The sequence below is a fragment of the Bubalus bubalis genome, chromosome 3 (genome assembly GCF_019923935.1).
Source record: "Bubalus bubalis isolate 160015118507 breed Murrah chromosome 3, NDDB_SH_1, whole genome shotgun sequence".
In the NCBI taxonomy this organism is placed as follows: domain Eukaryota; kingdom Metazoa; phylum Chordata; class Mammalia; order Artiodactyla; family Bovidae; genus Bubalus; species Bubalus bubalis.
The window spans coordinates 122,545,933-122,570,829 of record NC_059159.1 but is presented as its reverse complement, the minus strand read 5'-3'; the positions used below and the strand labels follow the sequence as shown (position 1 = coordinate 122,570,829).

At 41.8% G+C, this 24,897-nt stretch overlaps 1 protein-coding gene across 5 annotated transcripts in view; it reads left to right on the top strand.

Annotated features, from left to right (window-relative positions):
• Positions 1-2,480: 2,480 nt before the first annotated feature.
• The window catches only part of RNF38 (ring finger protein 38), a 121,263-nt gene continuing 98,846 nt past the window's right edge, over positions 2,481-24,897 (top strand). For 2 of the 5 annotated variants that reach the window (XM_045165087.1, XM_045165085.1), the window contains exon 1: positions 2,497-2,752. In XM_045165087.1, the coding sequence (XP_045021022.1) occupies positions 2,506-2,752 (247 nt within the window). In that variant the 5' untranslated portion in view covers positions 2,497-2,505. Of the gene's footprint in view, positions 2,753-24,897 lie in introns of all 5 variants that reach the window. The other 3 variants (XM_045165089.1, XM_045165088.1, XM_045165086.1) reach the window with 3 other exon arrangements.

Here is a 24,897-nt window from a genome sequence, read left to right as displayed (position 1 = left end):
CAGCCAGAGTCTTTCCAAAATTGAATCTGACCATGTCACTCTCACTAAACCCTTCAATAGTGCTCTTTAGTTACTTGGGTTAAGTTCAGATGCACTCAAGATTTTTTATGGTCTTCTGGTCTCCTGTTAATTCTCTTGTCTGATCTCTCTCTCAACTCTCTACCCAGGCTGTGTTCCAGCCCTATTAAACTTGTGGTTTCCTGAATACATCATACTCATCTCCTTTCCTGATCATTGCTGGAGGACAGAAATTTTCAGAGATAAAGGTCACAGAACACATGGATGTCATCCATTCTCTCTTTTGCATCCCTTAACTGGCAAGATGAGGAGGCCCAGGGCCTAGCCTGGCCCTCTCCCTTGTTTCTTCCTGGCCTGCAATGAAGCCTCAATTGGCGCCTTTGATTACTGGGTTAAACTGCTTTCCTGCCTTTTTTCTTCTAGGGATAGTGTACAAAATATTTGACCAACTGAAGATGTAAGAGTTGCAACTGGAGCTTGGACTTTGTAGTGGAAATAGGCCTGATTTCATGCAAGGCTGTGAGATCTATCAAAGGTGATAAGAGGGACTTCCCTGGAGGTCCACTGGCTAAGAATCAGTTCCCCAACTGGGTAACTAAGATCCCACGTGCCTTGGAACAACTAAGCCCAGGTGCCACAATCACTGAGCCCCCACTTCACAACTAGAGAGTCCATGTGGCCCAACGAAAGATCCAAAGATCCTACGTGCAATAACTAAGACCTGATGCTGCCAAATAAATACATTAAAAAAAAAAAACTATTAAAAAAAAAGAGAGAGAGAGATAAGAATGCAATAGCTTACGGGCATTCTACAGTAGACATTGGGACCAAACCCAGCTAGTAATATGTTACCTGCCTCCTCTATGACCAGAAAGTTAAGGGTGGGATTCAGATAATACTAGGTCCTTTAGCTAATTGTAACTTTAACATCTTCCCAGTCCACTTTCCTCCAATCTGCTCCACCTGGTAAACTCCTACTCATCCTTACATTCTTTACTTTTAAGAATGTGTCTCATCAACCTCCAAGGAGACTGTAGACTCTTTAAAGGCCTGGACTGTATGTTTATCGTTAGGGCTTTAGAGTCTAGCATTGGTCATGATTGTATAAATGAAAAGATCACACACTTCATTAAGTGTTAGGGTGGAATTCAAAATGCCTGTTGCCAAAGATTCATCTGCACTTCTCTCACCCAGCCAGCCGCCACTGTAGCACTGTGCCTTGTCAACTTGCAGCTCTCTCTCTCCCTGCTCAGTCCCCAGTTGGTGGCTGCATGTGAGGAAAGGCCGAGGACAATACAGAAATGATCTATTCAGCAGTTTAGTTGCACCCTCACCCAAATGGCTGTACTTAGAGGCACTTCTAGTACATGACTGAGATTATTTTGCTCCCCTATGGCTTTGATATGAAAGTCAGAGAAACATGAAAGGAAAATGGGTTCAGTAACTAACATCACATCCAAGAAGAGGAGGGAGCAAGGGGGCATGAATCTGCGGAATTCTTCTCTAATAAAAAAAGCTCTCAGCACAACTCAAAAGCCTTTCTGCACCGCACAGCCTCTCCTTTTGAGACTAGGCCCAGCCGAGTTGGATGGCTTCCTGCAAGTCTTTTAACAACAAGGGCGTTTAAAGTAGGAAAGAGGAAGAGAAAGTCAGAAAAGGGGCGAGGGGCCAGGGCTGAGCCAGATTTTTGGCTTCTGCTCATAATTCAAGATGGGTCTCTAGATTCAAAGAAGGCAGCACACCTCCATCCGTTTCGTTTCTGCGTCTGTTACCCTCTCTGGGTCCGCAGGGATTGATTCATCACTGAGATACAGCCCAAGAAGAGAAGGGAGAGTTTCTGTCCTAAGTGTCTGAAAAGGAAAAACTTTGAGAAAACAGCCAAGAGAGGGAGAGGAGAGGAGGCTGTGCTCTAGTGTGGGAAGAGGTGGAGGAAGGAGGCCAAGGCGGCACAACCCATGGAATGGGAGCCTACGGGCGGGAGCGCTGGCGGGCAGCAGCTACCCGGGCCAAGCCCCGGGCAAACTCGCAGGAGCCAGTGCCGGCGCCAGAGGCAGCCGCGACGGAGCCCAGGTGCACCCGGGCCTGGGTCGCTGGAGGCCTGGCCCCGGAGGCCCGCAGCCGCGCCCCGGAGGCGGACCGGGGGCGGAGCAGCCCCCGAAGCTGGGCTCTCCCGGCAGGCGGCCCTCAGCCTCCCCGCCTCACCGAGCGGCAGCGGCAGAGGATGCCCCACGGTGCCGCCCGCCCAGACCCGGAGCCTAGGTCTGCGGAGGAGCCCGCCGCCCATTGGCTGCTGCGGCGCTGCGTCCCCGCCCCCCCTCCGCGTCCCCGCCCCCTCCGCCGCCGCTGCCGCTTCCCGGCTCCTCCTCCTCCCCCTCCGGGAGCCGCCTCTGTCGCCGCCACCGCCACTGCTGCTGCCGGCCGGGGCCCAGCCAGTGCCTGCCGCGCCGGAGTCGAGTCGCAGCCGGAGCCGCTGCCCGCGGCCCCGCCATGAGCGGAAGCGCCGCCGCCGCGGTCGCCGCCGCCGCCGCCTCAGCAGCCGCGGCCGCCGCGCACTTCCAGCCTCAGTCGTCGTCTCCCAGGCCGGGCCCCGCCGAGCTCGGGCCCCCGCGCCGCCTGCGCGCCCCGCCGCCCCGGCTCGAGCCCCCTGCCGCCGGCCGCCTCAGCCCTCCGGGCCACGGGCCTCTCCGGCCGGGCGCCCAGGGTGGCGGCGCCTGCGGCCGAGCCCCGGGAGCAGGTACGGGGTCCAGGAGCGGGCCAGGCGGGGAGGGGCGTGGGTTGATCCCGGGGATGGGGGTGGGCAGAGGCGTGCGGTCCAGCCGCCCGGCCCCACGGAGTGGGTGGAGCGTTGTCCGGGTCAGGTTTGTCCGGCCCCGGAGCCCCTGGGAGTCTTGCGTCCTCGCTGTGCCGAGCGGCTCACAAAGCGTTTTCCCACCCAGTTGCTAACCGCCCCCTTCCTCCCCCCCGCTCCCCCAAGAGTGGGCAGGGCAGGACCTCTCCAGGTCTCCGCTGGGCGGAGGAGGAAACTGAGGCTTACTGGGGGAAGTGACTTGCCCAAGGTCACATAGCCGGCGAGAGTCGTAGCCTGGCTGGGACCCAGGGCCACTCTGGGCTGGCCCGGGCCCCGAGTAGGGGGCGCTGGAAGGAGGAAGAGCCCCCAGTTCCGAAGAACTGAGATTGATCGCGGAGGAGGGGGCGCTAGGCCCGTCCCCAGGCACGCCCACCCGGCGTTTTGGGGCTAGTTTAGGAGGAAGCATCTGTTGCGGGCTGGGACGGCGGAGCGGCGGCGGATTTGGGGGCTTGGTGGTGTGCTGGGGAGTCGATTTGGGGATCCGCAGGAGGAGAGACTCCTGTGAGGTGGTGCTCTCGGGGAAGAGGGCTTTCTTGAGTGAGTGGGTCAGAGCTTCGGAAACTTCTAATCGCGGGGACCATTTGGTCTCTGCCAGGCCACCTTCCCCACCACTGCACAGATTAAACCAGTCCAGCTGGAATTAATAGGAGGGAGGCCTGCTTGCTTTTGTGGAGAGGCTCGTAAGGTGTCTTTTCCATGAAACGGCCCGAGTTTCGTTCATGCCCCAAACAAGTGTATATATGACCCTCGTAAAGGCGTTTCTGCTACAGAAAAACCAAGTGAGGTTTTCCCTGGTGGTCTGGACCTGTCACACTTGGGTAACCCTCAGAGAAAGAACAGCTGTCCTGGGCATGAAAGGGGGAAGGAAGTGAGAGGGTCGGGACTAGTCACACCCGCCTGCCTGGTATGGAACAGGGCCGTGTACCCCTTGGGATTCCCGTTTCTCTTTCGAGTGGGTTGTTTTTATTGTAGATACATCTTGGAAAGGAACTTGGGGTTCTAGAGGTGACAAAGATAGAGGAGGGTCCCGTGGAGCGAGAAAATAGAAGCTGTGGAATGGGGGAAAAGGAGAGGGTATTTTGTCATTGTGGGGGAAGGGAAATAAAAGGGTTGCTGAAGGGAGGGAGACAGTGTCTAGTGTCGAGAAAAAGATGGGACTGTTTCAGAGAGGGAGCCAAAGATATAGAGCTTGAAAGGAGTCTGTTAGAGGAGGATGGTGTCTTAAAGGGTTGAGTAATAGGTATTGGTAGGCAATCACTTCATTTTCTTTGTATAAAGACTGTTTTAAGTACTTTTACATAAATGTTTTAGCTGTTCTGCTCCCCACCCCCATTCTCTGTCGGCTTCTAAGGCAGGCCCATAGTATTGTCATGGAAGTAAGGCTTGACAAAAGAGTGTAGAGAAAGACTAATTAGCAAATGCGTTAATTAGGGCCCTTTGTCCAGGATGATTCCTTGTTTAAGTCAGCTGTTTTCTTGCTGCCCTCCTGCACCTCAGCTTTCCAGTTGTGGTGGCTGTTGGCAAGGTTCTTTGGGAACAGCTCCCCTGGTTCAGAAAAGATGGTTACATTTTTTTTTAGAAAACTGAGAAAAACCTATTTGACAGATAACATAAGAGCATGAAAATTTACTTGTCAAAAACTTAAAATCAGGGAAATGTAAATTGAAACATCATTGAGATGCCATTTCACACTTATCAGATTGGCAAAAATTAAATGCTATGATAATCAAGTATTAGTGAGATTGTGAGGAAATCATCTATATACTGCTAGTGGGAATGTAAATAAATACAGCCATCAGGAGAGTAACATGATGTCTGGTTGAAGGAGGGCAGACAAACTTATTTACCTAAAATGCCCATTTTTGGGTATATACTTTAAGAAATCTTTGCACACTTGTCCAAGAAAATAAGTACAAGAATGTTCATTGCTGCTTAAATGTCCACCAACAGGGAAATACATAAATTGTTAAGATAGTCCCACACAATTGAGTATTATAGCACTGTGAAAAATAAACTGTAGCTGCATGCATTAAAATGGTTGAATCTTAACATAATATGGGGTGGGTGAGCAAGTAACAGAAGAGTTATTAGAGAATGTTTCCACTTGCATAAAACCTGAAAACATACACAGTAATATTTTCTGTGTCTGTGTGTGCTCAGTCGTATCCAACTCTATGACCCCATGGACTGCAGCCTGCCGGGCTGCTCTGTCCATGGGAGAAATACTAGAGTGAGTTGCCATGTCCTCCTCCAGGGGATCTTCCCGAACCAAGAATTGAACCTGTGTCTTTTGCATTGGCAAGCGGATTCTTTATCACTGAGCCATCTGGGAAGCCCCCTGTATGTGTGTACATATGTAGTAATAGTATAAAAACATTCATGGTAGCAACACCAAATTCAGAGAAGTGGTTATCTCGTAAGAGTGGATGAGGAATGGAATTGGTCAGTACACAGAGGGACACACAGAGGGCTTTAATTATATCTAGTATTCTGTTATTAAATCTCAATCAGACAATTGCAAATTAAGATTTGCTTATCTTTAATGTAGGATACAGGGAAATTCATTTTATTGTTTTAAATTTTTTTCAGATGTTTGAAATATTTCTCACATGCAAAACAATTTCTTGTTTACATAGCACAGGGGTTTTGTGCCATAATAATGAAAGTCTGGCTGCAGGCTCCAGCCCTGCACAGCTGGTTAGGCATGCTGGCTGGTGATCTTTTTCTCACCCCTTTTTGACCTGCAAAGCCTAGTTTTGTGATGGATGACTTTTATTTTGTAACAGCTGATAAGGCACGTGGAGGATTTCCCAGTCTTTCTAAACTTTCTGGTAGACCTAGGTCAGCAGTTTGAGCTTTGTCAAAATATGAGTGTGCCAGGACATTTTCATCCATCAGATGTAGGGAGGGACCCAGAAATCTGATTCTGAACATGTTCCCTTGTAGATTCTGATGCACACTGGAGTTGGAGACCACTGCCTTAGCTTTCTTTTAACTCTAGGCTGTGGTCCTTCTCAGCTTTGCCCAGCCTGTCCCCTGGACTGCCTTCTGTTGCTGCTCCTGCATGACTGGGACTAATTTGGACCCATGAGATATTTAGCTCTTTTGCAGGGCATAAAAGAATGATAGGGTTGGAAGCCATTGGATGTTAAACCCTTCATAATCTGGGTTGTCTATTCCTCTTACTTTCATGCAGGTATCCAAGAGGTCCACCACCTACTAGGGCTCTTTATCGGGTTTTACAAACTTTAACCACACGTATCACTATATATAGTTTTATAGTTAGTGTAGAGGAAAAATAGTGTCTGACTGAGAAGGAAAACTAGCAAATTGGAGAAAGTAAGCCCCTAGAGGTAAATGTATGTGATCTTGCCTTTCTCTGTAGATGATAGTGATTGAGTGTTTTAACTTAGCACATGCATTTTAAAGTTCAGTTATTTGAACCTGTAGTCAAAGATTAGGGGCTTTAGGAACAACTCATTATTGCTCTAGACAGAAGAGTTTCCTTTCTCCCAAATTTGCTACTTTTCCTTCTTTCTAGACCCTTTTCCTCTAGTCCTAATAAGTTTATGAATGAATTTATATTACCGTGTGAAGATTTCTGGTGATGAAATATGTGAAATGCCTGTTTGCCATTGGTGAAGTTCTTTTTTCTGGAAACCTATTTTAGAGGTGCAGTTTTGCCCCAGGTACACTTTTGTAGGGCTGCTGATACAGGGTTGTATAACTTATGCTCAGCCCAGGACACTTGTTTTGTTCTTCAAGTGGGAGTACAAACCCATTTTGTGCTCCACTTACCAAGATGCCATGTGTGGAACTGTGTCCCCGTAGTTGGACAGCCTTTTCTGATCCTCATAAAGGTGCTCTTTGAACTAGCATGGCCCTGTGGCTTTGGACTGTTGTTCAAGCTGTTATCTGTCTATACTCATCACAGGCTCTGCGGATAGGGCTGGTCACTGTTGGTCCTGGCTCTCCGCAAGAGTTTTCTTCTTGTGAGCTTCTCATGGGAAGGGACTTACCCCTGCCTCTTCATTACCAAGCTCAGTTGAACCAAAGAGTTCAGCTCAAAATTGTAAAATTTGTTATGGGTGTAGAGAAATGTGTACAGAATAAACAATTTGAAAAATACCATTATTTATGGAAAGACAATGAGAAGTCATTGAAAAGACAGAAGCATCTGGTAAGCGAAGGAGAGAAAGTAGCTGTGTGCCACATTTGCTCTTGCATTCATATAGTGCTCATTTTGAGGGGGAAATTCAGTGCTATTTTTTTCTCTTCCTATTTCTGTCTACACTAGCATTCCTGAATTTCTTAGGACCTGAGGCTTTTTAGCCAGTTTGGAAAATATTTACCCATTTGTATTTTCCATTAAGTGGTTGTTTACGTTTCCTGCTGTTTCATTTTTTCTTGGAGAGGAAGGGGGAGTGCTGAACCAAGGACCAGACTGGACTTCCTACTGCTTCTGCAAATAATGGCAGTGTGTTTTTCAGAGCAGTTGTCATGGAAGAGTGCTGTTCTGCGGGCTCAAGAGGTACAATTTGAAATGGTTTCTGTTGCTGTTTTTATTATTATTTTTAAACGTGATTGAGGGTAATGGATAGAGGGTACCATTGTGCTTTTGCTGCTGTCTTAAAATTTTTTTTAAAAAATGTATGCAAATAAAACCGAAAATGTTTAATAAAAGTAGTCTTCTGTCCATACAAGGAGAATAAACAATTCTTACCCGAAGCAGTTTCAGGTTTTTTTTTCCCCTGTTTTTATTTTAAATGGATATTAGTGCTATTCTAGGGACTGCTTTGGCAGTTAACCAGAGTGATGTTGGGCAGATGGAGGAGAATGGTGGGATTATTGTGTTAGCCTTTAACAGCAGCTCCTTCCAGTCATGGAAGGCTATCACTGCATTGTCTGCTTTTATGATAAAATACGCATACAAATGAGGGAGAGTGTATAAGTTTTGATATGACCATTTGACCCTGTTGATAGAAAGGAAGAAGTGATAAAGAGGAAGAAATACATACATGGAAGAGAGAGCTACAAGCAGTCAAGTAATAGAATATTTTGTAGTGCTTCTGGGATATTCCTTGAGTCGAAAGTTACCTGTCAGTATCTGTTCTGCCTCAGCATCTTTGATTTCAATGTTTGCAGATGGTGCTCACTGATCTTCAGTTAAAGTCTGTGTTATTGTTACAGAGCTGGAAAGTGAGTGGTTTTGAAGACTTAGACTGAAGTAGTAGGGTGGGCATTATTTCATAATCACTTTTGCAATTAGGAGATAGGACTCATAATTAACAAAAATATTTTTGTTTGGCTTTTGGGCTACCTTTTTTTTTTTTTTTTTTTTCATTTTAATAGATTTGTCTTCTTGTGTAGATTTCTGTTGATGCCTGAATACATGTTTGAATGAGCACTTATTGGGTGGTCACCAGTGATTAATGGGATGATGGCGTCACTGTCAGAGACTTCATTACCTGAAGTACCGAGAACAGCACAGAAGAGGATATTTCAGCCACAGCTTTCTTTTCTCCTGCTTTTCATGCTTCCTTCTGGGCTTGGTGGTGATCTGTCTGTCATGACAGGCCCTGTCCTTTACTCTCTTCATGGGAGGGGTATAGAGGCTTTGCAGAACCTTTGGGCTGGACACCCATGAGTAAAATCCCTCAAACAATATTGAACCAGACCCGAGGGCTACCAGAATGGCCCCAGCTCCTCTTCTTTCCTTGCTTCTTATGTTGCCACCACCCACCCTTTGTTGTGGAGCCTGGAAGGTGCCCCCCTCACCCCTAATCATACAAAAAGGCTTTGTGCTTGGAGGATGTTTTAAAGGAAGGATCACTGTAATTACAATTCCTTAAGCACAACCAAGTAATGGGGGCATGCAGGGTAAAGATGGTCTCCAAGTCCTTGTTGCTAGGGAGAAGTCAGGAGGGGGTTAAAAATCATCTGGAGACAGTACCAAAATGATGGATAATGGAGCGTTGTTGGTAATGCTGATGGGAATGTGTTTAAGTGAATACTTTTCAGGGTTTTAAATTCTAATACTTGCAAGATATTTGAAGCTTTAAAAAGCACAAGACAGCCAGAACTTTTTTTCCCTCTAGTCTAAAATTGTAACTGAAAAGTACTTTAGAAGAAGGTATGTAGAAATCCAGGCCTACTTGGCTTTATGTTTGTGTTGCCAGAATGATTGACTGCCCAGGAAAGCCTAATAGATAACTTAGTTACTATCCAGGGGGACTCTTGCTAATCTGTTTGCTTTTAAGTTTTAAAAGTTAGCACTGACTGACATTTTGGGAAGCTGATTTTCCCCTACCACCACCAGAAGAAAAATCAATTAATATAGGGATATGTGCTTAGTAGGTCTTCCTTTGTGGCTTAGTGGTAAAGAATTGCCTGCCAGTGCAGGAGATGTGGGTCCGATCTCTGGGTTGGGAAGATCCCCTGGGGGAGGAGATGGCAACCCACTCCAGTATTCTTGCCTTGGAAATTTCACAGACAGAGGGCCTGGTGGGCTACGGTCCATGGGGTCGCAAAGGAGTCTGACACAACTTAGTGACTAAACAACAAAATGTGCTTAGTAACCTCTTATATCAACCATCCTGTCATGATACGCTTCTGAGCTCTGTTTGCAATCAGTCTTCTAGAGAACCCTGTTTTACTATGTTAGCTATTAGTGTATTACTTTAACTAGTTTCTTACACTTCTTTCTTTCTCCTCTTCCATTCCTCTCTTTCTCTTCTCCTTCCCCATTTTTATTGACAAATAAAATTGTGCATATTTAAACTGTGCAACATGATGGTTTGATATTTGTCTACCCGGTGAAATGATTACAATGATCAGGTTAATTAACACATTCATTACCTCACATAGCTACCTTTTTTTTTTTGGTGAGAATGCTTAAGATCTATTCTCTTAGCAAATTTCAGGCATACAGTATAGTACTATTAACTGTAGTCACCGTGCTGTACATTAGAGCCTCAGAACTTACCTATCTTATTTTATTTTGAACTTATGACCAACCTAGATAGCATATTCAAAAGCAGAGACATTACTTTGCCAACAGAGGTACGTCTAGTCAAGGCTATGGTTTTTCCTGTGGTCATGTATGGATGTGAGAGTTGGACTGTGAAGAAGGCTGAGCGCCGAAGAATTGATGCTTTTGAACTGTGGTGTTGGAGAAGACCCTTGAGAGTCCCTTGGCCTGCAAGGAGATCCAACCAGTCCATTCTGAAGGAGATCAGCCCTGGGATGTCTTTGGAAGGAATGATGCTAAAGCTGAAATTCCAGTACTTTGCCCACCTCATGTGAAGAGTTGACTCATTGGAAAAGACTCTGATGCTGGGAGGGATTGGGGGCAGGAGGAGAAGGGGATGACAGAGGATGAGATGGCTGGATGGCATCACTGACTCGATGGACGTGAGTCTCAGTGAACTCCGGGAGTTTGTGATGGACAGGGAGGCCTGGTGTGCTGCGATTCATGGGGTCTCAAAGGGTCGGACACGACTGAGCGACTGATCTGATCTGATCTGATCTTAATAACTAAAAGCTTGTGCCCTTCAGCCAGGATCTCATTTCCTCCACTCCTGAGGCCCTGGTAACCACCATTCTACTCTTTGTTTCTATCAGTTCAACTTTTTAAATTTAAAAACAATTTTTTTTTATTCTGCATATAAGTGAAATCTTACAGTATTTGTCTTTCTCTGTTTGGCTTATTTCACTTTACATTATTTCCTTCAGTTATATCTATGTATTTGCAAATGGAAGGATTTCCTTTTTTCTTCATGGCCGGATAATACTCCATTGTATCCATTTACCCAACTTCTTCATCCATTCATTCATTCATCAGACACTTGGGGTCTTGATCTTAGCTATTGTGAATAATGCTGCGATGAACGTGGGAGTACAGACATCTTGAGGAAATCTGCCTTAAATTTATCATCACTTAAGAATACTGGGTAGTCCATACAAAGATATTGCCCAAATAATCCTTAAAAACACTGTACCCATTTAACAGCTAAATTTTGTGAGATTTGAAAATATACTGGGTTCCATTTTATCTGCTTTTAATGAAATGTAAGGTTGATTTCCTCCAACTCCCACCCCCTGCCTGTTTTAGGTACATATATTGCTCAGCAGTGACTTATATTTTACCACTGTTACTCAGTTACTTCATTTGCTTCATTGATAGTACATATTTCTTACAGTATATATACAAATAGCCTCTGATGGTTTACTTCACTGCTCTCTGGTGGCCAGTAAAAGTAATGATAAAACATTTATTGAATGCCTACTATATACCAGACACAGTGAGAATTTCAGATTTGATTCAGATATGAAACAGTTTAGCAACAGACTCTGACTGTGTGTTAGCTGACCAAACAAATTTTTTGGATCTGCTAACCCCTAATAAAAGGGCAGAGAACATCAAAATTGCATAAATAATAGTGATATGATATAATCATGATAATATTGCTAAAGCACAGATCTAATAAGATCACAAACTTAAGTGACTGCCTTATAAGAAAAAGAAATATTTTTTGGTTTGGCATTTGAGGCCAGCATAATTGGGTCTTCATTATTCCAGTTGCTACTGTTCTTCATGGATATTCTACAGGGAAGTATAATACCCTGTTGTCCATGTATTTGTGTATCACTTTTTCACCTCTATTCCTTTGTTGCCTCAGCTTGGAATGCCTATCTTCCTCCAGTTTTTCCAAATCATACTAGTTTTTTAATATCTAGTGGTCATTTACTGTGTGCTTATTATGTGCAAGGCTCTGTTCTAAGTGGTTTACCTGGATTAATTCATTTAATTTTCACTACAGTCCTCTAAGATTGATGCTTTTATTATCCTTATTGTGCAGATGAAGAAACAAGATTGAATATAAGCAAAGGTGATTACTGTCTTGGCCACTAAAGGGAATTTGTGGTCCAGTTTTACCTTTGCTCCTCCTGAGAAATATGCCCCTCCCCCCTTTTTTAAGTTCTAAATTTTTGTGTTAGGATTATTTATTATAATTAATTTCTTTTCCCACATAACATGGAGTAGGAGTACCTGTATTGAAGTGGGTTTACTTCAGATCAGGCATGTTTAAATTGCTTCTTAGAAAATCTCCCATGTTCTGTGATGCTGAACACTGGTTTTAACTTGGTGCTTGTTTGGTCCCTTAAGCAGATACAAAACTTCTCATGGAGAAATTTGGCCCTACTCAGAATCCCACCTTTTTGTGGGATTTTCACTCTCTGAAATTAGTACAAGAATGGATGTTAGACTTCTTTTTAGCCTTCTTAATTTCCATAATAAACTTTGATTTGTCACAAGCTAAAGCATAAACATGTCCCTTTATTCAATGGTATAAAATATGAATATTTCAGGCGTCAGCTGGAGAGCCTGGTGCTGTGTTGATGCTGTCTGACATAATAGATTATTTGGGGAAGATAATGTAGGATGGTGCGGTGTGATTAAGTCCTGTCCAACTCTTGAAACCCCAGGGACTGTAGCCTGCCAGGCTCCTCTGTCCATGGGATTCTCCAGGCAAGAATATTGGAGTGGGTCGCCATTTCCTTCTCCATAGGATCTTCCTTTTTTTTTTTCCCCCCCACAGGATCTTCCTGACCCAGGAATAGGACCCTGGTCTCCGGCATTTTACCTACTGAGCTATGAGGGAAGCCCTAATGTAGGATAGTGGTTCCCAAATAAACTACTTAACTTAGTTGGTATGCTTGTTAAAAATTGTCTTTAGCTGGCCTACACTTGGAATCTGAGATTAAATTTTTTCAAGCAGTTACAGTGTTTTTAATATTATTTCATCTGTATTATGGGCTTAATAGGCACTGGTGAGCCATCCATTTAGAAAATGTTCTGTGGGAAGGTGGGATTCTGAGGTCACAACCAGGTAGGATAGTTACAGACTTTTGGAACATGGCATGTTTTTGAGTTGAGCACTGCCAACTCAGTCTTTTTCTTCTACTTCATTTATGGATACCTGGAAAGGAAAATGAATTCTCCTTTCAAATTACTAAGCAGTATGAAAATTCATAGGAGTAAGATAGTGTTTCTATTGTTGAAAGTCACTTAGTCATGTCTGACTGACTGTGACCCCATGGACTGTAGCCCACCAGGCTCCTCTGGCCATGGAATTCTCTAGGCAAGAATACTGGAGTGGGTTGCCATTTTAAGGCAGAATAAAAGCTGATTAAATCCAGATAATTGAGGAATTTCCACCCTGTTTCTGGTTTGCGTTTCTTTAAGAAACTTAGCATCAGAACTTATCAGAACATATCAGAACATAGTTACAGTATGTTTGGGGTTCTAATGAAAGACATTGTTGACTGTCTTTGTTATATAGGAAGAGTATGAGTCATGAAATCTTGAGATCTGATCATCCAATGTTTCTTTTAAAAACTGCATATATTGTTGAAAACAGAAATTACTATTCCATGATATTTTTAAGTTTTAACTTTTAATAAAAGCTACCATTGTGTGCTTAACAGCAACTAACAACAACAAATAAACACAAAACTAACAAAGACAACAAGTCAAAAGATGTGCCTTCTTAAAGTGAATTTGTGTGGAATTCATGAGGTTATTAATGTCTGTGAAATTAAAACTAAAGTAAGAATTTGACTCTAGAATATTGTATATACTCTGAGTCTAGCTTTTGGTAGAACAAAGTCTTTAAAAAAAAAAAAGAATTCTCTCTCAGTTGACATAAATGGTATCAACAAACATCTGTGTGAGGTGGGGGTAGAAATCAAACTAGTTTTACCTACCAAAATCTTTTTATACCACTTTTGAGATGTAAGCATGTTTCCTTTCAAAATAGAATTGTTTGATGAAATAGTTATATTATTTTTCCTGATCCTGTGTAATTAAAAACCCAAGGCCCAAATTCAATTCAAGAAACTTCCTTTCTATGGAAGAAGAGTTATCAAATTGAAAAGGGGCTTTAGAAATTTTGATTCTGAGATTTCTTTAAGAAGGGAGAGGCCAGTCAAATTGGGTTTCAGCCCGCAGAATTGACTTCCTGGGTCTGGCGAGGTGGGGACTGAGCTACGTTGGGGCGGGGCATAAGCCTGGTAGGAACTAGAAGTGAAACTGGAAGTGCCTTAAAAAAGCAGATCGTTGTGTTAGCCCGAGTTTGGCTGCCATAAACAGTGAGACAGAATGATTCTCAAGCACAAATGTATATGTAGTTACTTTGGCAGACTTCCTGAGAGAGTCAACATGTTTGCCTGTGACTCAGGACAGACCTGAGACTCAATGGAGGAAAATGAGAGAAGAGCAAAGAAGAAGCTGAGTGAAGTAGGGGCTTTAGGGTGCAGGTTTTGCAAGAAAATTTCTGAACCTATGAGGGTGGCAACAGGAAATTTAAGGTGGAATTCTGGGGACATTTTCCTTCCCTACAAGCTCTGTGGAGGTGGAGGCTGCAGCATGGAATGGAGGGTAGATACACTTGTAAATGTTGATGACGTTATCCTTGTTAAAGCAGAAAAGGTATATCCCCCCACCCTGGGCTTTGTTTTAAAAGGATGGATTCCCACTATAGTATTAGTGATACAAACAAAGGTTAGCTTATAATTTTATTATGCCTGGGGTTAACATTAACTTATTAACATTTTTAATATGTTATTAACAATGTTATTAACATTAACAGTCACTTATTTTAAAAGAAAAACGAGAACTTAGCAATATAATATTGATTCTTAAGGGCAATACATTTCCAGGGTGGTTTAATGGTAGTTATGTGCTATCCATCATGCACCAGAGATGACACTGCTAACATGCTCTACCCAACTAGAGCATGCTGTGCTGATGTTTTTCCCACAGGGGTGGTAGATTTAAATTCACAGAGGTTAAAAACCACTGCTTTTTCTGCTCACCTCCCTGCTTCCCATCCCCAGAAACCACTCATAGATACCTTGTGGGTGGATAGGTGCAGGTAATACGGATGAGGGTTAGGTTTATGGCTCAGGACACTTTAATTTACTTATGCATCATGCTGCTGCTGCTGCTGCTAAGTCGCATCAGTCGTGTCCGACTCTGTGCAACCCCATAGACGGCAGCCCACCAGGCTCCCCCGTCCCTGGGATTCTCCAGGCAAGAACACTGGAGTGGGTTGCCATTTCCTTCTCCAGTGCATGAAAGTGAAAAGTGAAAGTGAAGTCGCTCAGTCGTGTCCCACTCCTAGCGACCCCATGGACTGCAGCCCACCAGGCTCCTCCATCCATGAGATTTTCCAGGCAAGAGTACTAGAGTGGGGTGCCGTTGCCTTCTCCCATGCATCATGCTGGGATCTAGTTAAAAAGCAATTCCTAGCAAGGGCACAGGTGGTGGAGTAGTGGAACTCAAACTTTAGCCTGCGTAGTAGTCATATGGAGAGCTGGTTAAAAGGAAGATTACTGGACCCCACTTCCTGATTCACTGGAATCAGAAACTAGGGAGGGTCTTTTAAACAAATTCCTAGGTGATGCTAATGCAGCTGTTGGAGCAGGTTTGTGGTTATTTTGAGAGCCATTGAGGATGAGTATAAATAACCCTGAGGAGACTCAAACTGTTCCTCTTGGTTTCTTGAATATTATTTTATACTGAACTGAAAATGGTGAAGGAAAAAAGGTTGCAGAAAGTAATAGAGTAATTAATACTGTTCATGTTAAGCAAATAACGCTTCATAAAACAATTCTACATGTTTTGTTGTGGTGTGTGTGTGTCTCTCTGTCTAGAAAAAAGTCAGTGACAGGCCCCATCAAAATGATGAGAATAAAGATGATTACTTTCGGAGAAGGATCCAGGATTAATAGAGGGTGGGATTTTAACTTTCTGTGTAAGGTTTTCATTTGTTAATGATGATATTGTACTTCTATTTATGTAGTTAATTTTACAGAAAGGTAAAATAAATCTGGGTCTGGCTCTTTGCCACAGAGAGAGTTCCCAGATCTTCTGGTTTCTGGTTGGGTTCAGCCTTAAGAGGAGATTGAAAAGGAGAAGAATGAGGTCAGAATGTTTATTCTCTCTCCTCTCAGAATAGTTGGTCTTGTATTACCTGGGTTCTGGTGCTCTCTGTGTCCTGTCTTTTTTGGGGGCCGGAGCAATAATTGTTCTGCTATTGCTAGTTCAGGTTCCTGTTCCTTCCCTGTGCTTTCTATAGGCCTAACCTTCCAACTTCATAATTATTCCTTTTATAAACAAACCCCCTTCAGATTATTCTAATTTGAGTTTGCCATCTCTTCACTGTTGGGGTAATTACTGATGGACTCTCCCTTGTTACTCCTCTCCTTACTATAATCCCAGAGGTAGTATCAGTGTGATTTTGATGTGTGTTTCTTTCCAGATATTTGCTATACACAGCGTGGCTCTCAAACAAATGAGTAAATAAAACACAAGGGATCATATTATACTTCCTGTTCTTTACATTGGTGGGTTTTTTTTTTTTTTAACATCATACTATAGAGTGATTATCTTTCTACATCTGCCTCATTTTTAATAACTGTGCAGTACTCTGTTGTACTTGATAATGGACGTACCACAATGTAATCAGTTCCTTACATATTTAACGTGACATTTTAAATTGTATACTGAATTTTCATTAATACTTTAAATCTGTTTCTCGCTCTCTTCTATTGATCTGTCAGTATTCTGGCACCAGTATTGCATGTTTTACTTATTGTGGTTTTATATGGATATTGGCTTTGTAGGGCAGCTCCTTGTAGTATTCTTATTTTGGAAAAAGACCTTTGCCTTTCATTACATGCTTTTCCCTCATCCAGGTATATTTTTTAAAAGTTTTTGTCAGAGTTACTACAAAATTTCCACTGGTGTACATATTGGAAAAGCATTAAATTTATTAAGTTGGAAATAATTGATCTTGTCACACTGTTGTGCCTTTTCATCCATTAATGTGATTTTCCACCCCCGCTTTTTTTCTGATGGTTCTGTGGCTTTACTGAACTACCAGCAGTTAGTTCTCATCCGCATTGTCTGTAGATTTTTGAAAGTGGTAACAGGCACATAGGTACTGACACGTAGACTTGTTTGGTGAATCTTCATTACGTTTTCTGGACAACTGCACATGGATCGGGTGTGGGACGTTCTTTCTTCCTTTGGCCTAAACAGCTTTGTTGAGCCTAGTATCCATGCATGCATTTGGGGTTCCCATCTCCTTCATGGAAAATTGCTGGATTTCTTTTGAGTGTCTGAGGGGCATGCTTCTTCAAACCTACTCCAGGGATGCGCCTGCAAATGTTGATAGTGTGTTATCTGGTCACCACCTCAGTGATGCTGACCCGCCCTTTTTTGTGGGAGGGGTTGGAAAGGAAGTTTCCAACAATTAAAAAAAAAGTATTTTTAAGTTTGTCAAATGCCATAGTATGTTGCTTAGTGGAGTTTGTAGTTCAATTCACATGTCATTTCCATAGTACATTCTTCCTGCTTTTGATGATGGGGTGTTTTTCATCATGTTTTTTGAGATTTGCTGATATTAGGGAAAGCTGTTAACTTTTGTGTATTTATTTAAAAACCTGCCAATTTCTTGAGCTCTTGTAGCCATTTTAATAATTTTTCATAGGTTTTTCTTGGGCATTCCAGTTGGACAACTCTGTTATTGGCAAATTTGCTAATTTAGACTCCTCTTCAATACTTCCCTCTGTTATTTTTCTTTGTCATTTCAACTGGCTAGACTGTAACATCCAGAAAATGTCATGTACTTGATTGTTGTCTAATGAGGCTGCCTCAGATGTGTTTCACTGTTCATTGTGGGGTTGACTGTGGGTCTGAAACCTAGCAAGTTAAAGAAGTAGTATTTTTATTTATTATAAGTTTGTCAAATGCCTGCCAAACCTGTTATCTACCCTTAGAGGTTATGTCTTCTTTTTATTTATTTATGTACTGAATTACATTAATCCGTTTTTATTTTTATTTTATTTTCGTTTTTCTATAATCCATTTTTAGTATGGAATTATCTGTAAATTTCTGTAATGGATCTCATAGCACTTGATTGACTTGTTCATATTTAAGGCTTTGGTATATATTCAAGGAAGAAAAGGCTTGTAAATTTCCTTCCTTGTACCATCCTTGATATCAAGAGTTTGGAAGCATGGACAACCAGCCTTTTAGGAGAAGGGGCAGTAACCATTTTTATCTTGTTTTTTTAGCTTATTCCATTTAGTTTTCGGGTTTTGTTTTATTGTGTGTGTGGTGGGAAGGCAGTCAATTTTGATAAAAATTTTTTAAGAAAAATTCTTTTCAAGCTTTAAAAAAGTATGAATGAATGAATTCATTGTTTTCTTTTACTTTTAAAAATTTTCTCTGTAAATGATTTTGTGAGCTGTATTTTGTTCTATTTTGATTAGATTAAAATTTCCTGATGTATTTCCTCATCTGTAAAATAGGTATAATATAGGTATAATGAAAATGGGCCGATGTATGTGCCAACTATATACTAAGCAATCAAATGATGGTTGCTGTTATTTTTTAAAAAAATGATTAACTTTTAGTCTTGGATCTATTCTATATTTTTGTATACTGATTGAGGAATTTCTGTTCTTTATTAAATTCTTTTTGTATACCTTAAAATATTTTTTTAAATGTATGAGCTTCCTTGGTGGCTGAATCAGTAAAGAATCTGCCTGCAGTGCAGGAGACCTGGGTCCAATCCCAGGGTGGGGAGGATCCCCTGGAGAAGGAAATAGCAACCACTTCAGTATTTTAGCCTGGAAAATCCCACGGATAGAGGAACCTGGCAGGCTATAATCCATGGGGTCTCGGAGTTGGATACAACTTAGAGACTAAACCACCACCATACATGTATTGTCTTCTAATAATAAAGATGCGGATTGCAAAAAATTCAAATGTTACAGAAATATGTATTAGAGAAAATAAAGTCCCTTTACTTGAATTCTTCAGGGATTAATGAGAATGGCCTGTTGTATATAATCGTTGTGTGTGTGTTTACTATGCACATACATATATGTGTATGTGTGTAAATGTATTTAAAAATGGGGCCATCCTATATATATATTGTTCTAAAACTTGTTTCTGCTTTATATCTTGGATCTCTTTCCAAGTCAGTGTTTATAGGTCTAGTTATTCTTTGTGAAAAGCTTTATTTGACATGTGATAATATGCACAAAACATGCACATTTTGTAAGTTTACCACTTAGTGAGTCATCACAGTGTGAATACACTTGTGTGACCAATAGTCAGATCATGAAATAATGTTATTACAAGGACCCCCAGGCACCTTCCACTGGGCTCCCTGTCTCATTGTTCATAAAATTTAACAGGCTTGTTGAAATATAACTCATATATCATGCAGTTCACCCATACTAATTGTACAATTCAATGGCTTCTAATATTTTGGTATATTCATAATTGTGCAGCCATCACCATTGTCTGATTCTAGAATCTTCTCATTCCCTGAAAAAGAAACCATGTACCCATTGGCAGTTGCTCTTCATTTTCTCCCACCTCAAGCCTAGGAAACAGCTATCTTCTTTTTCTATAGATTTGCCTATTCTGGACCTTTTATAGTGGAATCATACAATATATAGTCTTTTATGACTGGCTGCTTGCACTTAGCGTAGTGTTTCCAGGTTCATCCATGTTGTAACATAAATCAATGCTTCATTCCTTTTCATGACCAAATAATATTCACTGTATGTATGTACTACATGTTATTTATCCATTTGTCAGTTAATGGACATTTGGGTTGCATTCATTTTTGGACTGTTATGAGTAATGCTGCTGTGAACATTTGCATACTAGATTTTGTGTTTACATTACTAGGTAATGGTTTACATTTCTTTTAGGTACACACACACACACACACACACACCCACCCACCCACCCTAGGAGTGAAATTACTGGGTCAGACTGTAACTATGTTTAACATTTTGAGGAATTGCCAACTATTTTCCAAGGTGGTTGTACCATTTCATTTTACCAGCAATGTATGAGAGTCCTGACTACTTCATACTCTCATCAAAATCTGTTGTGTCTTTTTTATTATAATCATCCTACTGGGGGTGCATTGGTAGTTCATTCTGGTTTTGATTTGCATTTCCCTAGTGGTTAATAATATTGAGCATCTTTTCATGCATTGTTGATCCATGTAGATTTTAGAAAAAGCTTTTAAACTTTTTCTGTCAGAGGCAGAGCTTAGTAGTATCTTTAGTGTCCTCATAATTTTTATACAAGCATTTCAGTACATCTTTATTTCTCTACTCTTTTACTGTTTCTTTATAATCTATAGTTTTATTTATTTGTATATATCGCATATTTTCTTTTGAGAATGATTTTTTAAATGTTTCAGTGTAATTATATAGCCAGATTTAGAATAGAATTTTAAATTGTTTTCCTGTTGCTTTCCTTTCTTAGCTATACAATAACTGTAAATCAGTTGATGGATGAATACTGTAGTTTCCAGGATCCATGTTTTCATAGATTATGTATAGGATTACATGAATTGATGACCTTTGTTGTTGTTCAGTCTCTTAAGTTGTTTCTGACTCTTTGTGACCCCATGGACTACAGCACACCAGGCTTCCCTGTCCTTCACCATCTCCTGGAGTTTGCTCAAACTCATGTCCATCGAGTCGGTGATGCCATCCAACCATCTCATCCTCTGTCATCCCCTTCTCCTGCCTTCAGTCTTTCCCAGCATCAGGGTCTTTTCCAATGAGTCAGTTCTTCGCATCAGGTGGCCGAAGTATTGGAGCTTCAGCTTCAGCATCAGTCCTTCCAATGAATATTTAGGACTGATTTCCTCTAGGATTGAGTGGTTTGATCTCCTTACAGTTCAAAGTTCTCTCAAGAGTCTTCTCCAGCACCACAGTTCAAAGGCATCAATTCTTCGGCGCTTAGTCTTCTTTATGGTCCAATTCTCACATCCGTACATGGCTACTGGAAAAACCATAGCTTTGACTATCCTATCTTATTGGCAAACTAATGTCTTTGCTTTTTAATATGCTTCTAGGTTTGTCATAGCTTTCCTTCCAAGAAGCAAGCATCTTGTAATTTCGTGGCTGTAGTCACTGTCCACAGGGATTTTGGAGCCCAAGAAAATAAAATCTGTCACTGCTTCCATTTTTTTCCCCATCTGTTTGCCATGAAGTGGTGGGACCAGATGCTATGATCTTAGTTTTTTGAATGTTGAGTTTTAAGCCAGCTTTTTCACTCTCCTCTTTAACTTTCATCAAGAGGCTCTTTAGTTCTTCTTCACTTTTCTGCCATTAGAGTGGTATCATCTGCATATCTGAGGTTGTTGATATTTCTCCTGGCAGTCTTGATTCCACCTTGTGATTCATCCAGCCTGGCATTTCACATGATGTACTCTTCATATAAGTTAATTAAACACGGTTACAATATACAGCCTTGTCATACTCCTTTCCCAATTTTGAGCTAGTCTGTTGTTCCTTGTAAGGTTGTAACTGTTGCTTCTTAACCTGCATACAGGTTTCTCAGGAGACAGGTAAGATGGTCTGGTAAACCCATCTCTTTAAGAATTTTTCATAGTTTGTTGTGACCCACACAGACAAAGGCTGAGTATAGTCAATGAAGCAGAAGATGTTTTTCTGTAATTCCCTTTCTTTCTCTAAGATCCAATGAATGTGGGCAATTTGACCTCTGGTTCCTCTGCCTTTTCTAAAACCCAGCTTGTACATCTGGAAGTTCTCGATTCACATACTGCTGAAGCCTAGCTTGAAGGATTTTGAGCATAACCTTATTAGCATGTGAAATGAGGATAGTTGTGTGGTAGTTTGAACATACTTTGGCGCTGCCCTTCTTTGGGACTAGAATAAAAACTGAACTTTTCCAGACCTGTGGCCACTGCTAAGTTTTCCAAATTTGCTGACATATGAAGTGCAGCACTTTAACTGCATCATCTTTTAGTATTTGAAATGGCTCAGCTGGAATTCCATCACCTCCACTAGTCTTGTTTGTGGTAATGCTTCCTAATGCCCACTTGACTTCAGACTCCAGGATGTCAAGCTGTAGGTGAGTGACCACACCATTGTGGTTATCTGGGTCATTAAGATTTTTTTGTGTGTGTAGTTCTTCTGTGTATTCTTGCCACCCCTTTTTAATCACTTCTGATTCTGTTAGATCCTTGCTGTTTCTGTCCTTTATTGTGCCCATCCTGGCATGAAATGTTCCCTTGATATCTCCAGTTTTCTTGAAGATATCGCTAGTCCTTCCCATTCTATTGTTTTCCTCTACTTCTTTGCATTGTTCATTGAAGAAGGCCCTTATCTCTCCTTGCTATTCTGTGGAACTCTGCATTCAGTTGGATATATCTTTCTCTTTCTCCCTTGCTTTTTGCTCTCTTCTTTCATCAGCTATGTGTAAAGCCTCCTCAGGCGACCACTTCGCCTTCTTGCATTTCTTTTGCTTTGTGATGGTTTTGGTCACTGCCTCCTGTAGAATGTTACAGACCTTTGTCCATAGTTCTTCAGGCATTCTGTCTACCAGTTCTAATCCCTTGAATTTGTCATCTCCACTGTACAATTGTAAGGGATTTGATTTAGGTTATACCTGAATGGCCTAGTGGTTTTCTCTACTTTTCTTTGATTTAAGCCTGAATTTTGCAATAAGGAGCTGATGATCTGAGCCACAGTCAACTCCAGGTCTTGTTTTTGCTGACTGTGTAGAACTTCTCCATCTTCTGCTGCAAAGAATATAATCAATCTGATTTTGGTATTGACCATTTGGTGATGTCTGTGTGTAGAGTTGTTTCTTGTGTTGATGGAAAAGGATGTTTGCTATGACCAGTGTGTTCTCTTGGCAAAACTTTGTTAACCTTTGCCCTGCTTCATTTTGTACTCCAGGGCCAAACTTGCCTGTTACTTGCCTGTTCAAGGTATCTCTTGAATTCCTATTTTGCATTCCAATCCCTTGTGATGGAAAGGACACCTTTTTTTGGTGTTAGTTCTAGAAGGTCTTATAGGTCTTCAAAGAACCGTTCAACTTCAGCTTCTTTGGCATCAGTGATTGGGGCATAGACTTGGATTACTGTGATGTTGAATGGTTTGCCTTGGAAACAACCAGATAATTCAGTCATTTTTGAGAATGCATCCAAGTACTGCATTTTGAACTCTTTTGTTGACTATAAGGGCTATTCCATTTCTTCTAAGGGATTCTTGCCAAAGTACTACATATAAGGGGTCATGTGAATTAAATTTGCCCCATTTCGGTCCATTTTTGTCTGATTCCGAAGATGTTGATGTTCACTCTAGCCATCTCCTACTTGACCACATCGAATTTACCTTCATTCATGGACCTAACATTTCAGGTTCCTATGTGATATTGTTCTTTACAGCATCGGACTTTACTTTTACCACCAGACACATCCACAGCTGAGCATTGTTTCCACTTTGGCCCAGCTGCTTCATTCTTTCTGGAGCTGTTAGTAATTGCCTTCTGCTCATCCCCAGTAACATATTGGACACCTTCTGATCTGGGGGTGGCTCATCTTCCACTGTCGTATCTTTCTGCCTTATCATGGTTTTCATGGGGTTCTCATGACAAGAAGACTGGAGTGGTTTGCCTTTCCCTCCTTTGGTGGATCACGTTTTGTCAGAACTCCCCACTGAGACCTGTCCATCTCAGGTGGCCCTGCATGGCATGGCTTATAGCTTCAGTGAGTTACACAAGCCCCTTCGCCATGACAGGAATGTGATCTATGAAGCAGTGATGATCTTAATGACTGATTCAAACATTTTAAACGTATGGTTCAGTTCAGTTCAGTTGCTCAGTCGTGTCCAACTCTTTGTGACCCCCATGGACTGCAGCACGCCAGGCCTCTCTGTCCATCAACAACTCCTGGAGTTTACCCAAACTCATGCCCATTGAATCGGTGATGCCATCCAACCATCTTATTCTCTGTCATCCCCTTTTCCTCCCGCCTTCAATCTTTCCCAGCATGAGGGTCTTTTCAAATGAGTCAGCTCTTCCCATTAGATGGCCAAAGTATTGGAGTTTCAGCTTCAGCATCGGTCCTTCCAATGAATATTCAGGACTGATTTCCTTTAGGATGGACTGGTTGGATCTCCTTGCAGTCTAAGGGACTCTCAAGAGTCTTCTCCAACACCACAATTCAAAAGCATCAGTTCTTCAGCACTCAGCTTTCTTTATAGTCCAACTCTCACACCCATACATGACTACTGGAAAAACCATAGCCTTGACTAGATGGACCTTTGTTGGCAAAGAAATGTCTCTGCTTTAAGGTTTGCATTTCCTTGTTGTAACTCAGAGCTTTTTGTTTGTTCTTAATTCATCAGGAGTTTCAAGGTAATACTTTAGTCAGTTACCCTTCCAAGGAGAACAGCCTAAGATAGGAGGTTTGCAGAGAAAAATGATATATAGTCTGTTTCTTCGTTATCAGTGAGATGAATAGAGAAACCAGAGGTACAGACTGGAGAGCATGGTTCCATTATTTGGAAGAATCAATTAATCCCAGAGCATCATACCTACTTGGCTTTGTTCAAATATAATATGAATGTATCTCCATATTTGTGTCATGCATTGGTACCACTCTTCCCTCTATGGCCCCCTTTCTGAGTTATTACAAATAGTTTATATCCAGTTATTTTGCCTTAGCCAGAAGTTCATATTGAGAACAGTTCATATTCAAATCTAAATGGAAATACTCCTTGAAGAGTCTATAAGGGATGGCCCACAGGATGATATTACAGTGAGTTTTCCAAGGCATAGGGACTAGTATTCAATTTTATGGGCTCAAAAACGAGGCTTTTTTCGGCATGTCTCCAGGTGATCAGACTTACACTGTCCAAGTAACAAAAGGCTTATATCCAAACTGAAAGCCCAAGTTTATTACTTTGTAAAGTGAAAGGGCCTTTTTAACAACTAGGTGGTGACGGTTTAGTCGCTAAGTTATGTCCGACTGCTTGCAATCTCATGGACTATGGCCTGTCAGGCTCCTTTGTCCATGGGATTCTCAGGCAAGAATACCAGAGTGTCTTGTCATTTCCTTCTCCAGGGGATCTTCCCAACCCAAGAATTGAACCCAGGTTTCCTG